This window comes from Argentina anserina, chromosome 6 (assembly GCF_933775445.1).
Source record: "Argentina anserina chromosome 6, drPotAnse1.1, whole genome shotgun sequence".
Lineage (NCBI taxonomy): Eukaryota > Viridiplantae > Streptophyta > Magnoliopsida > Rosales > Rosaceae > Argentina > Argentina anserina.
This window is the reverse complement of record NC_065877.1, coordinates 18416418-18435439: the sequence shown is the minus strand read 5'-3', so window position 1 is coordinate 18435439 and position 19022 is coordinate 18416418. Positions and strand designations below refer to the sequence as shown.

The window sequence follows — 19022 nt, the reverse complement described above, 5'->3', positions numbered from 1 at the left end:
AATTCCTTCTCCGATCCCTCTTCTTTTAAATTGCATATCATACAGACATAATCAAATGTGAAAGAATTCTCATCTTAGCCATAGAACAGTACCAAGATGGATGATACTATCAGTAACGTTGTTTGTATTACTGCTTGTAATAGTAGCGGACAGCTGAAGAATCAGACTCAGACTAAAACAAAGACGAGAAGCAAATCCAAGAAGAAGCCGATCAAAGTGGTTTACATATCAAACCCTATGAAGGTTACAACGAGCGCCTCCGAATTCAGGGCTTTGGTTCAGCAACTCACCGGCCAAGATGCCGACGACCTCCCAAATCTCCACCCTACGGCCAATCCAAAGGTACCGGTAGAGATAAGCAGCAGCAGGCAGCTGCCAGAAATTTCAAACTCCAAGACCACCTGCACCCAATATTACGATGATCACGATGAGATTCACCAGCATTTGTACGCCGACGTTGATGGTCTTTTTGAGCCTGAAATGCTCGACAGCTTCAAGGGTTTTCTTTGAATTTATACTAATCTGTCAATATATGTTTTGTGTTGATTTTATTTGAGTCTAGTTATTTTCAATTTTCATCCATGTTAATGTAATTTCCGGAAGCTGGAGCTAACTATCTAACTGCTGTGCAGTTCAGTAATTAAGATTAATTGGCTAGCTGCAGTTAATTAGCAATGCAGTTCTTTCCATTTCTAAATTATTATTCGTAAATTAGATAGGGAAACCCTAGCCTATGTATTAATCAGTTACCTAAGTGATTATAAATCTTAGACATGGCAGTACATGCTCGTCGACTTCGGTTGAGTTTGTGCCGAGTGGCCGTTTGGGTCTTTGGGTTTGCAATTAGATAAATAATTTTTTTAACTTCCGAGATAGATATTGACACGACCTGCTCTAAAATATATTATAATATCGAGGCAGATCGTGCAAGGTCCATTGTCAAAGGAGATATATCAAAAATTTTAATATAGTCTCCCTGAAAGTAGCCAACTCTACCTGCAAAAACAAAACACTTCAAATATCTTAAATCCAACCCTAACACGCAGCCACCATGCTCTCCAAAATTTCCAACTCCACAATCACAATTGAAAAAGTATGACGGAGGCTAGCTGTGTTTGGCCCAGATTATGAGCTTAAATTCTCAAATAATCTGACTAAGGTGTTTGATGAATCAGTTTATTTCCTAAGTTCATGAACTCCGATGCAACTTTTAGGCAAATTATGAAAGCTACAGAATGGAGCTTTTAGAAACTGTTGTTGATTAAATCTCATTACCTAATTGGACCTCTAGAGCTCGTAGCTCGTCTTATTCCTCAACCGCCAAACCCAGTAAGACGACGGGGTCAATAACAATCATACAATATTCTAAAAACATCGAACTGTGTAACTTATATTTAAAACATGTCCCCTCGGAAATCAAACAGGAGACCACCCAACGCTCGATGGGTTACCCGTCCTCTCCTTTCTAAACCTCTATCAGGAGTCTACTAGTACATCCCCTATCTTCTAGCGACTCGGTAATATCGATACCGCTACCGATTCATCCTCTCTCTTTTGATTCCATACTCTCACTGCATTGCCGGTTCATCATTTCTCTTCTCAATTCTACCGGTTCATCCATTCTTTTCTCGGTTCTACCAGTTCATCCACTCTTTTCCCAGTTCTACCTGTTCATCCCCTATCTTCTCGGTTCTATACCGGTTCATCCCCTCTCTTTTCGGTTCTACTGGTTCATCCCCTTTCTTCTCGGTTTCTACCCACTAACCTCAAAGGAAATGCCGTAAGTCCCATAGCATAACCCCGAGTCTCACTCGTAAACAAATATACAACCATAATGCCAGCACCGACACAATAACCCATAACATCTCATTCATCACCAAAGATAAGCTAACCGATCAATATATAATCTAAAATAAAGGTGGCTACACCCAAACCTTACTCGGGCTGCCTACATACCCTTTTGAAAAGAGATCAAGTCATTCGTAGTTGAACAATTCACCAAGCCAAACACTCCAACTACTGAAACCACATAACGCACTACCGCCAACTATCGAGGATAAATGCCAGTAACGCGAACCCTCACATTTACCACAGACCTACAACATCCACCATAACAATGCAAATCTCATAACCATTCTAATTCGTATCACAAACACAACATCATAACTGACACACATAACTAATATCATAACCATCACCCATCAAACACACCACCCCACATCTATTATCAATCAAGACAATCTCATAGCAGCAAAAATTAAATGAACACAATGCTTACGTCAATAACACATTATTCCTACAAATGATTATCTAGATTAACAAGATCATAGATAATCAAATTCATCGATTAAAATGTCGATAAGTTTGTATCGACGAATGCTACTCAATGGAGCAACTCATTGCTCCAAAAACTACCTCACGCACCGCCGACAGTGGCGGCGCCACCACCATTCTGGCGACCACCAATGATTACCAAACTTCAACATCACAATCTAAGCGACATTTATAACAACTTCCTTGTTGAAAACAAAGTCCAAATCCAAGCCTAAATATTCCAATTAACGAAGAACACAAAATCGACACTATTCAAAAACCCTAGAATTAGAATTTCTTGATTCGAGTACTTACACTTCGATTTGGCTCAATTCTTTAGGAGAGGTTGTCGACGACAATGAGACAAGCAAAATCCCTCAAGAAATTCAAGCCATGGCAGTGGTGGCATAATTTTCGGGCAGCACCGCTCCTTCACGGCGGCGAGACAAGTGCTGCCACCAACCCACAAATGTAGGGGATTAAGTCACCTTTCATTTGAGACCAGTGTGCCGACCTACCTCAGCCGGACGATGGTGAAATCGGCGGAGGAAGGCGACAGGGTAGGGAGCTCGAGATGAACAGTGGCAGAAAGGAATTTGAATTTCCAAAAATCTAATTTTCTCTCTTTAAAACTCCCTATTTATACTAAATTCTAAAAATGCCTAAATACGTTTTTTGATTCAAAAATTTTATATACGAACTCCGATTTGGGCGTGCCATGTGTCTACGAATTCATATCAATGAGCCCGACAACTTTCATATAGGAAGTTTTCTCAAAAACTTATGCATTGAAAAATCAACTTTTAGAGCCATTACACTTAGTACGACTCTCGATCCGAGTAAAAAGATAAATGTAAAGTCGTATAAAATTGTAAAAGATTCAAGGCGTAACGGATTTCCCCTCCATGCCATTTTTCAATACATTTTGTTCAACTAGACAGTCTATATATATGTACACACACTGTCGAAAGCTCCGCGAAAGCGGGATTTGTTCTAGGGTTTCAGAAAAAATATTTTTTGTCCATCTGACGACACTTCCAAATATTAACGTTGTCGTCAGACGAGAGATTGTGGTGAGTCTGATGGGCCGGGAATTTACTTTGGGATGTTGGTGGTTCTGGTTTGGCCGGGATGTTGGGTTGCAGTAATCAATTGGCAGTGAGGCTTTGGCATCGTCTTTGATGTTGTCGGTGAGTGGGATTGCGGTTTATATGGAAGTCAGAGATGGGGATGTGGCGGTAGCGATGGTTTCACTAGTTTCCTTTGCGATACCAAGTCAGATTATTGCTGGTTCTTTGTTGGGTTGAATCAGGAATGATGGCGAGTTGTATCTCTACTGCTGAAATGAGTTGCAACTCTTGGGCGGGTTCCGACATGGACGTGAAGGTGTGATCTGTGATTGGAAGTCAATGTCATGTTGACTAGATCTAGGGTTTTTTGGCTTCTTCCGATCTTTGAGGGGGATCTTGGCTCATTGGGCTTGGATTTGGGTCATACTTAGGTGGGCTTGGTTTAGGGCCAGTCTTGCTTTATCTTTTTTTTTTTTTTAAATTTATGCGTCTTATGTTGTCCTTCCTTTAAGTGAGGGTTTAGGTGTAAGTTGGTTGGGTGTTGGTTGTGTCGTTTAGTGTGTCATGTTTATGGTGCATGTCATCTCAATAGACTACTAACATCCGTTCATTTTCGTTCAATGTAATGAAGAGGTTTGTTTCTACAAATATGCCGGAGGTTTTGGTATATAATATTATTGGAGCGGTTCTCTTTTTGAGATTGGTGATGAGTATGTATCGACTACTTCTGGAATTGTTTTAGGTTATAGTTATTCTTAGGTTCCTATCTACTGTAATTGTTGATATGTAGGGAGGGGTATGTAACAATTTGTAATCACCATTGTGTTCTCCCTCGGGTACGTTATAAATTTTTGTTTATATTAATACACATTTACATTTAAAAAACAAGAAATATATAGATATTTCAACGTATATGCTACTTTCCAATTAAGGACTCACTTTCTACTTTTGGCCTACTATGATGATACTTCTTTCATCAATAGAACCCAATTATTGTTTTTTTTGGGAGTCTTGTAATTGCAACTAAACCTTAATTGTAAAAGTGAAACGAAACTGGTATACTCATATTATTACGAACCCCCTTTATATAAGGGAAATATAACATAGAAAGGTATCAATCAGTTTCATGACAATAAATGAAAATTGATCCGTTACATAATTTAGATCCGTAATTAACTAAATATTAATACTGATTCCCAATTGTCTCCGTCAGTTACTTTGACGAAAGCACACTAATAAGGTAATAATTTTTTTTCCTTTAACACTTTGATAGGAGCACTTTGTGCTACGTTCTTAATATGTTTTTACCTCCATTTGTACTTTGCTTAGCCCTTATTGTTGTAATATCGAGTTATTGAGTCACAATAGGAGTCTTGGACGGTATTGGATGTGTTTTTGTGCTTAAACGAGTTAAAAACGAAGAATTAGTCTAGAGTCCTAGTTTAAGTGGGAATCCTTATAGGACTAGGAAACCTAGTTGAAGTAGGAGTCTTCATCTTTCTACGTTTTGGTCGCATTGGCGATATCTTGAGAGTCATGTTTGCATTAGGAATTCTTGTTAGACTAGGAAACGTACCATTTTGGAAAGTCCTACTTGAACTCAAACTCTTATTACGAAACTTTCCTAAATGAACTTTCCTGTTCTAGTAACTTACTTATTCTAGTAAGTTTCCTTTTTGCAAATTAGAAACTTTCCTAATCTAGTTGAGCTCATCTATTACATATGCCTTTTTAAGACAACAAATGTCTAGATTAAGACATAAGTTTTGAAATAGATTATCTCTTCTTATTAATTTCGGTTTTTATTTTCAGATTTGAAGAGATAATTCAAGGAAGAAAAGAGGAGAAGCCGTGCATGATCTTTGAGGAAATTAAGGAGTCTTGCCGTGCTATCCAATTCAGCTTGTGAAAGAAGTCTTGCCGTGCTATCCAAATCAGCCCATGAGAAGGAGAGTCCAGCCCATGCTGTGTAACCCTAGAAGAAATAGGAGATAAGAGCTTCTTCTACAAGGAAAGCAAGGGCAGCCATTCGATCCAATTAAAAAGAAGAAATCCCAGCCGTGCATACATGGATCAGCCCATCCTAAACCCTAGCAGCCCCTCCTCTCCTCCTTCCTCTATATATAGCTCGGCCTCCCTTCATATTTATCATCTCCATTCTCTCACAAACAAAGCCGAATTGCTGCCCAAGAGCATCCATAAAATTCAAGCCAAAAACCTTCATCCATCATCACCAAGCCGTGCTTATCTTCCTCCTCCACCAATTTGAATTCATCCTTGCTTCATCCTAGAGGGTTTCTAATGTGTGATTCATCCATGGCTTGTAATATTTCTTTTTATTTTCTGCAAATTTCGAATTCATTGTATGAATCATTGGATGTTATTTTCGGTTTCATGTATGAAGAACATAAATTCAGACTTCTTTGGTTTTATGTTTTGATTGCATGAACTCATGAAATATGTGTGTATGTCGTGTGTAGCATCTATGGGCAGTAGGTTTTCGATTTCTATTTAGGTTTTATTTTAATTTATTCCTTGAATTTGTGCATCTAAATCAATGCTTGAGGAAGCCAAGGCCATGGTTCTCCTAGGGTTGCGATTTAATTCACCAAAGTGTTCTTTGATTGAATATGCGCTTCGTGTTTCAATTATTGATACTTGTTTAGGGTTGTGATAGTTCTAGGAATTTGCATGTTTAATCTAGATGAGTGACGCCATGCTTGCTTACATGTCTCCAATTCGACTTAATGTGCTTATGTGCTACTTTGTTGTTTAACTAGAACCCTTCGTTATGTTGAACTCTTTGTAGCATATGTTTAGGATTGAACGCTTCGTTGATTGTAAATAATTAAGAAGTCTTAACGATTAGATGAACCGCTTCGGACTCTAATTAGAATTGGAATTGAAATAGACTTAGATATAATTGAAATAAGTCGCTGCCTATATGTTGTCTATACGTGTTATACATGTTTCTTGAGTGGAATTCGTGTTTTGGTTAAGTGATGAATGGTTGATCAATTGTATATAAGTAATTTAGGATTTATTTTAAGTTGTAGTTTTAGAATCCAAATCAAATCCCCCAATAACATGATAAGTGTTGAGGCCCTTTTGATTCCCCGGACTGAACGATCCCTGCTTATTCTATACTAACGATGATGTTTTTCAGGGTATTTTATAGACGTTCTAACCGAACGCTCTATCACACTTCCCCTTGTGCCAAGTCAAAGGCATAGTAGTGCGTGAACTGTTGCCTCATCAAAAACCTGGCAAGATCATAAAACCCAATGGGACAAAATGAATCTTGGTCGAAAGGAAAAAGAGTACAACACACTAATGACATGTGTGGGTCTAAACTCCCCCTAAAGTCTACCCCTCCCCCTGACTCTTACTTTAATCAAGGGAGTTTAGAAAGCTTTCGCATTCCTATATCTTTTACATGTTTCTCAAATGTAACTTTAGGCAATGACTTAGTGAATAGATCTGCCACATTCTCCTCAGATTTAACTTGGTTAACTTGAATCTTGAGGAGAGCTTGTTGTTGCTGATTGTAGAAAAACTTTGGAGATATATGTTTTGTATTGTCACCCTTGATATAACCTAGCTTCATCTGTTCGATGCAAGCTGCACTATCTTCAAAATTACACGTAGGCTCTTCAGTGGTAGAACTTAAACCACTAGTTCCTCGACTATGAGTAATGATGGACCTTAACCATACACACTCACGAACCGCCTCAGGTAGACTAATAATCTCTGAGTGGTTCGAAGAGGTAGCCACAAGGGTTTTCTTGGTTGATCTCCAAGATATCACCGTTTTTGCAATAGTGAATACATAACCAGTTTGGGAACGGCCTTTATGTGGGTCAGAAAGATACCCAGCATCAGTGAAACCAACCAAAACATTATTTGGGGTTTCAGAGTAAGGGATAGTAATTTTGTCATCGACCTTTTCTTTAGGAACAACAATTCCATTTGTGGATCCTCCTGTCTTACTGTAAGGAAAGAATAAACCCAAGCCAATGGTTCCTTTTAGGTATCAAAATATGTTCTTGATACCACTCCAATGATGTTGCGTAGGCGCTGAGCTAAATCTAGCTAACAAGGTCACTGAGAATGCAATATCTGGTCGAGTACATTGGGCCAAGTACAATAATGCGCCTATTGCACCTAGATAGGGAGTTTCAGCTCCTAATACCTCTTCGTCCTCTTCCTGTGGGCGAAACGGATCTTTCTTTACATCCAAACTTCGACCGATCATGGGAGTGCTAACAGGGTGTACTTTGTCCATGTTAAATCTCCTGAGCATCTTTTGGACATATGCAGACTGGTGGATTAAAATTCCACAAGCTCGGTGCTCTAGTTCAAGGCCTAGACAAAACCGAGTTTTCCCAAGATCTTTCATCTCAAATTCGGATTTCAAACAACTCGTGGTTTCTCTTATTTCGTCAAGAGTACCTATTATGTTCATGTCATCAACATATATAGCTACAATAGCAAATCCTGAACTTGTTTTCTTTATAAATACGCAGGAGCACAATTCATTATTCTTATATCCTTTCCCAATCAAGTAGTCACTTAGACGGGTATAGCACATCCGCCCTGATTGCTTTAGTTCGTAAAGTGAGCGTTTCAACCTGATTGCAAACGCACTCCGTGGTTTAGAGTCACTTGACTTGGGCAATTGAAGGCCATCAGGCACTTTCATATATATCTCTGAATTTAAATCCCCATAAAGATATGTTGTAACCACATCCATAAGCTACATGTCAAGTCCTTCGGAAACTACCAAACTAACAAGGTAGCGAAACGTTATGAGGTCTATTACGGGAGAGTATGTCGTCAATTCCAGGGCGTTGTGAGAAACCTTGCGCCACAAGGCGAGCCTTGTAGCTTAGGACTTCATTCTTCTCATTACGCTTTATGACAAATATCCATTTATGTCCTACAAGCTTTACACTTGGTGGGGTTAGCACTACCGGACCAAATACCTGTCTTTTTGCCAGTGAATCTAATTCTACTTGGATTGCGTCTTTCCATTTAGGCCAATCTGCTTTTTGTTGACATTCTGCAACAGAGCGTGGTTCGATATCATCATGCTCTATTATTTCATGAGCAACGTTATATGCAAATGCATCATCAATGTGTTTGGAAGATCTTTCCATCAACTCATGTGCACTCTCATAATTCGTTGAGATTTCTTTGTTTTCTGGAATCATACCAAACATCGGAGCATCCTCCAATAATGATTCATGGACATAACTATAATCAGAGATAATCTCATGAAAGGGATTCTCCACATTGATGATTAATGGATCCGGTTATGCCTTAGTCGCCCTTTTCTTCCTTGGGCGAGTATCAGTTGAACCAAGTGGCATCCCCTTCTTCCTTTGAGGAGCCATGGCCTCAACCACACCTCCACTAAGTGTGGTTGTAGTGCCTCATACTACGGCACCGTGCCCTTTTTTGGGGACGTCTAACCTTGTAGGCACATTTGCAGCTGGTATATGTGATATTGTCACTTTAGCGATATCAGAAAACGCATCAGGCATCGAATATGCTACGTTCTGAAGATCGATTATTCTTTTCACTTCACTTTTACATTGTGGAGTGCGGGGATCAAAATGAGATTGAGTGGGGACAAACCATGACAATTCTTGTCGTTCCCTTTGAAAATCATTTTTCTTATCTCCCCCTAACGACGGGAAGATTGTCTCATCAAAGTGACAATCCGCAAATCTAGCGGTAAAATGATTGCATGTTTAAGGTTCCAAATAGCAAATAATTGTCGGGGATTCATATCCAACATAAATACCTAGTTGTCTCTGAAGACCCATTTTTGTGCGCTGTGGGGACGCAATAGGCACATATACAGCACAACCAAATATGCGTAAGTGTGAAATGTTAGGCTCATATCCAGTAACCAACTGGTATACAGAAAATGGTTGGCTAGAAGTAGGTCTGAAACGAATAAGTAAGGCTACGTGCAATATTGCATAACCCCATGCACTAATAGGTAAGTTGGTGCGCATAACAAGTGCCCTAGCCACCATCTGTAACCTTTTGATAGTGGCTTCAGCGAGACCATTTTGTATATGTACATGGGGAACAAGATGCTCTACATTGATCCCAATAGACATGCAATAATGTCACGACCCCGAAATTTCAAGTATGAAACTCAAATTTCGAAGCCATGAAAAACTCTAAAACAATCTCAATGAATCGAAATCATATTATAGTCACAGCGGATCATTACTAAGTTCATAGTACAACTCAGTTAAATTGATTATTACAAACCCAATTTATAATTCATGCATTATATCAAATGGAAATGTAAAAATCCTCTCAATCCTCACCACAAGATAAAATAAAACAACTTCAAGGCTTCAATGTTGTCCGTCAAATCCGCTAATCCCCACCTGCGGAATTATCCCCTACACCATCGAATAAGTGCACTGGGATTGTGTTTTTACAATCCCGGTAAGCTTTGCATCTCGTATGAGTAAAATAACAAAATAACTCGCATAATAATATATACGAAATTACATAAAGCATCAATCATAAATGCACTCATGAGTCATTGGACGACCCATCTGGTTGTCCAATATTAACTGAAAATATATATACTCATGAGAAATCGGGCAACCCATCTGTTTACCCAAATGCATTTATAATACGGGTACTCATGAGCGCTGGTACACCTTTGTTACCCCTCATGTTAGTACGCCGCCCGACATTGGGCAACTTCTCGCCACCCAATATCCAAAAATATGGGTACTCATGAGCGCTGACACACCTATGTTACTCCTCATATTAGTACCCCGGCAGACAGACTAAAGCTCTAACTGAATCGTAACTGTCGCTCGGCTAAGGGTAGGGTCTGACATGCCAACATGTCCGAAGACAGGTCCACAGACCACAAAAATGTTTTAACATAACTCAAGTTAAAATGACGTACAAACAATCCATGATATTGTACAAATCAAATCGACATGCTCAAATAAATAAATATCAACGCTAAAATGAACTCATTCGCAAACGGAAATTATGACAGTATATAATATAGCAAACCAAATATATGTACCTATTTTACCAATTATACACATACACAATCCAATATATCATATACATATCATAGTTCATTCTTTTTAATTAAGCGTAATCATGAATATCCGAAGGGTAGATTCGTCACTGTGAGATTTTACTCACCTTATAATCCTGAACGTAATTTCCACGATTTCGAAAGTGAATCCTTTACTTGTTGTGTCGATCACCTAGAATAGATAAGAAGTGAATTTAGAAGCGTTACGTAAAACCTTAAATGCCGAAACAGTAATGATGTTTTACTGTTCATCAATTACTATTCATGTATTATTGTACAAATACATATTAATTACGTATTCCTGTACGAGATATACTATTTACGTATTTCTGTATGAGTACATACTATTTACGTATTTCTGTATGAGTACATACTATTTACGTATTCATGTATATCCATGTACTATTCAATCGTAAATACAGTTTCAGTAAATAATAATTACCGATTTACTCTTCAGAAATTATTTTTATAATTACTGTACATAAAGTACATTTACTGTATGTAAAATAATTTTACATTCACCGTACGTAAAAATAATTTTACAAAAAGTTACTGTTTCAAATCGCTGTTTAAGCGCCGCCGCACGTGGGATTCACGCGCCACCTCTGGCGACAGTGCGTGGCGCTCACGCGCCGCCCACAGTGGCAGCACGTGGGGCCCTCGTGCCTCTCCTAAAATCGGCGCGTAGCTCGCCACCGCCGCCCCCAAACCCCTCAATTTTCTCTCCTCTTCCCTTCCACGGCCTCCTGTCGCCTTTCTGCTCCACCACAACCTCCCACGCGCCGCCTTAGACGGCGACACACGCCCTCCACCTTCCCTCCAAAACCAACTCCGATTACAACAATTCCAACATCAAAATCGTAGCACGCAAGGAGAGGAAAGTTTTCATACCTAAATTGGGCCCTAGGGCTGCCGAGAAGTCGTCGGAGAATATTGAGAAGTCGCCGGCGTTCGATTTCGTGGTGGATTCGAATCGCGATGTGATTTGGTCCCAAATCGATTGTAGATGGTACCAAGGGTGAGGATCGGCATCGAGATGCTATCCTCCGAGCGCTTAGGTCACCGGAGACGGAGGGTTGGACGGCGCCGAGTTGCAGGAGCTTGGAATTGTCGGAGGTGCTTTGGCGCGGCGAACGACGGTGTGTAACGTCCAAGGGTGGGAGCTGGAGATCGCGCGGCGCCTTTGGCATATGCAGTGAGACCCACGGTGGCCGGTGAGGTGAGATCGCCGGCGTTGATAGGGAAGGAGAGAGATCGGGGACAGAGAGAGAGAGAGAGAGAGAAGAGAGAGAATGAGAGGGAGGCGGGTACCCTAATCCCAAAAATTCTCTTTTTATATCCACTTCCAAAATCGGAAACTAACTTCCGTCGTGAAAAACTTTCATGTACGACATCTGACTAGAATGCGTGACATGTCCACGAATTAGTATCGACGAGCTTTACAACTTTCGTGAAGGAAGTTTTTGCAAACGAGCGACGAAGTAAAAGTCGATTCTCGCGTCGCGGAAACGTAACGTTTTTCTAATTAAAATTTCCGATAATGGTTCCGTTTTTGATCTTACAACACCGCAAAGTGAAACAAACGCGTTTTAATAAATTTTACAAACTTAATAAATTTCATACATTTAACTAATTGTTTTCCGAAAAATCGGGTTATTACAAATAATCATCAAATGCTTTTGATGTAAACTCTCAAGCGTTATCAAGCCTTATCGACTTAATAGGGTGATCAGGGTGGTGAGCCCTTAATCGAATAATCTGTGCAAGAAGTTTTACAAATGCAGCGTTTCGTGTGGACAATAATGCAACATGTGACCAGCGAGTCGAAGCATCTACCATAACCATAAAGTACTTAAATGGCTCACACTCTGGATGGATAAGCCCACAAATATCCCCTTATATCCTTTGTAAGAATGGAATTTTTTGTTTCGTATCTTTAGCATAGGAAGGTCTCGATCCTGTTTTTGCCAAAGAGCAGGCTTTGCAAAATGACTGATGTGCCTTGGAAATAGTCATTGAGGTAGAGGGAGGGAACACTTCTAGTACTTTAGAAGGTAATGACTACATTGGAGCAGTGTAACAAGCATTATCCATCGTATTGGATTGTTGTCCCCTTTTATTTTCCCCTTGAAAGAAGGGATGTCCATGTGAATTTTTTAGAATACATATCATCATGTCCCGACCAAGATGTCCTAATCGGTCATGCCAAAGCCTGTATAAGTCAGTGTCCCAAATTTCATCATTGGTGACAACATATGATTCAATAATCCGAATGGTAGTAAGATATAGTCCATTGTCTTGACTCTTCATCTTCTCTAAATCGCGTGTCCTTCCACATTCAAGAGAAGTAAGACACAAATATTCACTTCCATTCTCACAATAAGTGTTTAGATGATAACCGTTAGTGCAAATATCTTTGAAGCTTAACAAGGTTCGAGGGGATCTAGGTGCATATAGAGCATTTATGATTTTTAACAATGTGCCATTTGGCATGAAAAATTGGGCAGTTCTGTAATGACCCCAAAATTTCGAGCTTAATAACTCAAAATTTCAAAGTCGTTAAACACCAAACAATTTCAACGAATCGAAATCATTTAAAATGCCACAGCGGATCATCTCTGAGTTCACAATACAACTCAGTTAAACCGATTATTACAACCCAAATTATAATTCAATATTATAACAAATGGAATTGCGAAATCCTCACTACAAACTCACAAGATAGTCACACAAAATCCTCACACAAGCTGGAGATAAATAACTTCAAGTCCTCTGAGCGGTCCGTCAATTCCCGCTAATCCACACCTGCGGAGTTATCCACTACACCATCGAATTGGTGCACCGGGATTGTAAACACAAACCCGGTAAGCTTTACAGCTCGTATGAGTAAAATGAAAATATATAACTCGCATATCAATATATACGAAAATCCAGAAATCAAACAAATATAAATGCACTCATGATTCAATAGACGGCCCATCTGGTCGTCCCAAAGAAATATGAAATAAAACGCTCATGAGAAATTAAGTAACCCTTCTGGTTATCCAAATGCATTTATATTACGGGTACCAAGAACGCTGGTACACATCTGTTACCCCTCTCGTAATACACCGCCGATATTGGATAGCCACCCGCTACCCAACATCCAAAACAATCTGAGTACCCATGAGCAGATAACCACCTGTTACCTCACATGCAGTACTAAGGCAGACAGACTAGAGCTCTAACTGTATCGTAACTTTCGCCCGGCCAAAGGCTAGGTTCCGACTTGCCAAACACGTACAATAATCTCACATCATATTGTACCAAATCACGTCCGAAGACAAATCAACATTTTAACAATCTCAATGTTAAAATCACGTACAATAATCTCACATCATATTGTACCAAAAATCATGTCCGAAGACAAATCAACATTTTAACAATCTCAATGTTAAAATCACGTACAATAATCTCACATCATATTGTACCAAAAATCATGTCCGAAGACAAATCAACATTTTAACAATCTCAATTTTAAAATCACGTACAATAATCTCACATCATATTGTACAAATCAAAATCACATGCTCGATATATAAATCTCGTCATCGAAATGACATAAATCACAATAAAATCATAACAGTATATTATATAGCAAACTATATATATATGTACATATTTACCATTTATACAATATATATATAATCCATTATATCATATACATGTCATATTTCATAAACACGTCCGAAGACAAAAAAACTCGTCCGAAGACAAAACATTTTAACAAACTCATGTTAAAACCACGTACAATAATCACACCTCATATTCTACAAAAATCAAATCACATTCTCAATATTTAATTCTCGTCATTCGAAATGACCAATTCCAATGAATTCATAACAGTATATAATATAGCAAACTATATATATATGTACTTATTACCATTTATACGATATATATGTAATCCACTATATTGTATACGTGTCGTAATTCAATATTAAAAACTCTTGCAAAATCTTGAATCACCGCAAGGGTAGATTCGTAAATAAGTGAGATTTTACTCACCTTCTTTCCTGCGTGCAACTTCCACGACCCTGAAAGTAATTTCCTCACTCGTTTCGTCAGTCACCTAATAGCACGATAAATGCTTAGAAAATTATACTTAAAATATCAGGTGACGAGTTCAGCACAGCTAAATGTTGTTCATAAAACATTGTTCACGGAACACTGTTCATGTTTACTAATCACTGTTTTTACTAAACCACTGTTCACAGTTACTGTTTTACCATAACACTGTTCAAAGTTCCTGTTTTACCATGACACTGTTCATATTTACTGTTACAGATCACTATTCATGCGGAGTTAGTATTCACAGTTACTATTCATTCGGCGTTACTGTTCACCGACCGCCACCAATCATCACCAAATTTCACCACCACAACCTAAACAACATTTCCAACAACTTCCTAGTTGACATCAAGGTCTAAATCCGAGTCTAAACAGTCCAAACAACGAAGAACATGAAATCGGCACTATTGACAAACCCTAGAAATTGAAATTTTGATTCGGGTACTTACACTTCGATTTGGCTCGATTCCTTTTGTGGGAATGTTGCTGGGACTGAGACAAGCAAAACCCCCCAAGAATCTCGAGCCGTTGTGGCCGGAGGAGGCGGCGCCGCCACAACAGTAACTTCCGGCGGTTGCTACACCGTGTGTGGTTGTCGCTGGAGTGCAAGGCGTAGCCCAAAAGATAGAGCTCGTCGAGCCCGTCAGTTTGATAGGTGGCACGACACGAGGCGACGTCGGATGGTGGAGAAATCGGCCGGAGAAGGCTTTTGGGTCGGGTGAACAGTGCCCGAGCTCGGGTGAACAGTACCCGAGCTGATTTTTAGAAAAATCTGATTTTCTGATTTTTAATCTCCTCTTCTTCCTTTTATACTATTTCCAAAATCGGAAACGAACTTCCGACGTTAATAACTTTCGCGTCCGACGTCCGATTCGAACGCATGACATGTCCACGAATTTGTATCGATGAGCTCTACGACTTTCGTGAAGGAAGTTTTCGCAACCGAGTGACGGAATAAAAGTCGATCTATACGTTGCGGTAACGTTACGTTTTCTAATTAAACGATACGAGAACGTTTCCGTTTTCGTTTCGAAATGTCGCAAACCTCCAATTGTCGTCTTGAATTAATTTCACAAGTTTAACACTTTGAAAATACTCGACATTTAATTTCTAAAAAATTCGGGTTATTACAAGTTCCTCGCCCTTTTACTATTTGGTCGGATCCAGTCATAGTAGACAAACATGAATTATAAGGAATTAATTCAACAAATAATTGTCGATTCCTTAATATAGTGTGGGTAGTCGCATAATCTGCTAAGCACTCTATTTCTCCTCGATTCATTCCTACAATTAAATTGTGATGTGATCATTAAAAATATATATCTCATATGCATTAGAGTATTCTAGCGTAGGTCGAATGATATACTTTTCATACCAAAATTTTTCTTTTTATTGCATGGATGTATTGCTTTACATCATTACTAGTGCTATTTCCGAACCATGTATAATAATTTAAAAACTTGAACAATCCTAATACTTCAGATAAAATCTGAAAATTTATTAATAATCCAACGGTAATCAAAATAAGTCACATACATAGAAATCCAATTTCAATAAACCATTATTGAAAAATAAACTTTAAGACCAAACCAATATTCTAATTAAAATAAGGCATTACGCATTGACACTCAACTTGGAAATAAATGAAAAAGATTAATCAAAATCTGGAGTATCGCTTGACTTGGCGAGTCCATCTTGCCATTAAAGTCCGAGATTGCGAGGTTGACACTAGGTTCAGGACCTTCTTCCTCCATATAGTGAGCCTCTTGTTCTCTAGACTCTCTATACCTCTTGTAATTGGCTGCTACTCTGTTGCTTGCCTGACAGTTCTTATACCAATGAGCAGTGTCTCCACACCTATAAGAAGGTTCATTGCCAACTCTTTCCCTTTTTGCTTGGGGGTTTTTCGGTGCCTTTTACACTTTGTGACCATTAGGTCCAGTGCCACCATGGCCACTAGAACTTGCACCACCATCTCTGCGCTATACATTGGAGGGACGTGCACGGCCCATACCACGGCCCATACCACGGCCTCCATATCCTTTTCCACGTGGTGTATTGCCCCCATGTGTGTAAGGGTCAGCACGTCCAGTCCCCTTTGCTTTAGGGTTCTTTCCATCCTTCACCTTGCCATAGTTAGCCTCGGGAATTTTCTTTGTTCCAACAGGTCTGACATTATTGTTCAGAAGAACTTGATCATGACGCTCAGATACTTGCAACATGGTGATCAATTTATGGAAGGTAGTGATTCTTTTGTTGTCATATTCCAACCTATATTGGTTCGCTAGTATAAGGGCCGAAGTAGGGAAAGTGGATAGAGTTTTCTGGATCATATAATCTTCTGTGAGTTCCTTGCCACAGAAATTGAGACGTGCTTTAAAGCGCAACATATCACTGTTGAAGTCATTAACCCTTTTGTAGTCAAGTAAGCGGATTTCATTCCACTGGACAGTTAATTCTGGGAGCAAAGTGTCATGAATATTCCTAAAATGTCCCTTTAGGGCATCCCACAGTTCTTTGGGTGTTTTCAACTGAAGGTACTCCCATACCAAGCTTTGATCAATATGTTGCCTCAAGAACATTAGGGCATTGGCTTTGGTTTTTGCCGACGGTTCATCTTTTTTGTCGGTGGGAGGATAAATGGTGGTTGTGTAGTCCTTTCCCACAAACATGGTTTTTAACATCAGAAACCCAACGATGGTACTCAATTCCTTCTAACTCCAAAATGGCGAATTCGGGTCGAGTTTGGTCATCCATCTTGATTTACCACAATGGTAAATATTTCAGTTTTTTTTTCCGAAACAGATCGCGGATCGGGGGTCGCGTCGCCGATCTTGCTTGCGACGTGGGTTGGGGGTCGCATCAGAGATCGGGGGGTCGGCAATCTGGGTTGCGTCAGAGGCGATGTCGGGGCTGGGAGTAGGTGGCGAGCCGCACCGATCTGGGCTACTGGTCTCGCCGGTCAGAAGTAAGCGGTTGGTCACGCCGATCAGAGGTGAGACATGGATCGTGGCACGCCAGTTTGGGATCTGCCAGAACTGGGCAGTGGTGCTGTTAGGGGGCGGCGGCCGAAAAAAAAAAACTAGCGTTTTCAAATTTTTTGTTTTGTTTGGCTAGAAACACAGAATAAAGCTAACGGGGAATATTACATGGAAATGTATCAATCAGTTTAATTGCAATAAATGAAAATTGATCCGTTACATAATTTAAATCCATAATTAACTAAATATTAATACTGGTTGCTCAATTATCTGCGTTAGTTATTTTGACAAATGCACACTAATAAGGTAATAATGTTTTTCCTTTAACATTAAGTACCTTTTTAGTCCAATGAAATCCTCATTGAATATTTTCCACCTTTTAATAATTTTCAATGTGGATGTTAAGGTTGTAAATTAAATAGGGGTTCGGCTTAATTGGATTGTTTATGAAGTGTTTCTGAGAACTACCAACTAAAGTACATAGTGGCATTAAGAAAGGAGACAAGACTTGGCGATTGCTACTCTGATGCCTAAATCAGTTAATATGTACGATTTTATTAGGAAAATAAAGATATCTAGGTTAATAAACAATTTTTGCATAGTTAATATGTGCGTTTTGTACTGATGATTATTCTGGATCATTTTATAATTAATACTTGGCCTATATTATTTGTGTAGGCTTACCCAGTACTAGTTTGAACAATGCTTGATTAGACATCATGTCACTAGTTTTAATAACTTTTATCATCGTAATTTGTTACACAATTCTATTGGTATACATGTGTGAGTATACTCAGCATAGTTTTTTTTTTTAAATTTGTGGATTGTATTTCAGAGGTAATAACGCCATAAAAACAACTTATGCTAGGTCAAGCAGAAGCTAAGGCTTCACTACAAAATACTAGAGAGTTCCATGCCAGAAAGAAAAATATCGCTACCAGCTATAAAAAATAGCCTAAACTACTATGCCTTGATCAAGAAAGCTACAATTTAACCCGCCAGAATATCCGACTTAGACCGTTATGGTGTACATAAATCCTAACGGAATTGTAACAATCCACAACCAAGGGATACAAGAAAAAAGGGCCGATACATCAAGATAAGGAATTATTGAAAAAAATTTAAAAATAAAAAACAATCCAAAGTCTAAGAGAAAAACTAAACCTAGGCCCAAAATAGTTGACCTAGCTAGCCCAGCTTTCTTCATTGCTGCAGAATTGGCATGAATAAACACAAGTGGCCGACGTGATCGATTTGGCGTCATGCCTTGCTGCTGTGAGTCCTCCCTGTAAGCACACCACCTAGACCGCTGTCATGACAACACAATAACACCACAACACGATAACAACAAACATAAGGTCCGCCATCAAAGAGCTATGGAGCTTGCAATGCCGTCACCATGGTTGGGAAAGGATAAGGAATTAGATCCAATCCCACCCAGCACCAAAACCA

At 39.2% G+C, this 19022-nt stretch overlaps 2 protein-coding genes and 1 long non-coding RNA gene across 3 annotated transcripts; 1 reads left to right on the top strand and 2 right to left on the bottom strand.

Moving 5' to 3' along the window:
- Window positions 1-604, top strand: LOC126800090 (sigma factor binding protein 2, chloroplastic-like). The gene has a single exon (XM_050527374.1). It carries the CDS (start codon window positions 97-99, stop codon window positions 508-510), a length of 414 nt encoding a protein of 137 aa, XP_050383331.1. The 5' UTR covers window positions 1-96; the 3' UTR covers window positions 511-604.
- A 12487-nt stretch (window positions 605-13091) lies between these two features.
- Window positions 13092-15075, bottom strand: LOC126800464 (uncharacterized). The gene is made up of 3 exons (XR_007672718.1): window positions 15039-15075; window positions 14527-14590; window positions 13092-13299 (listed from the first exon to the last, which is right to left on the bottom strand). It is a non-coding gene; the product is annotated as an uncharacterized LOC126800464 (long non-coding RNA).
- A 1496-nt stretch (window positions 15076-16571) lies between these two features.
- Window positions 16572-17261, bottom strand: LOC126796985 (uncharacterized). Its single transcript, XM_050523685.1, has one exon. The coding sequence runs from the start codon at window positions 17259-17261 to the stop codon at window positions 16572-16574; it is 690 nt and encodes a 229-aa protein (XP_050379642.1).
- Window positions 17262-19022: the final 1761 nt, after the last annotated feature.

What these genes read in the sequence shown, in the direction of transcription:
- LOC126796985 (XM_050523685.1), bottom strand. Translation starts at nt 17,261, where the DNA reads ATGTTTGTGGGAAAGGACTACACAACCACCATTTATCCTCCCACCGAC.
- LOC126800090 (XM_050527374.1), top strand. Translation starts at nt 97, where the DNA reads ATGGATGATACTATCAGTAACGTTGTTTGTATTACTGCTTGTAATAGT.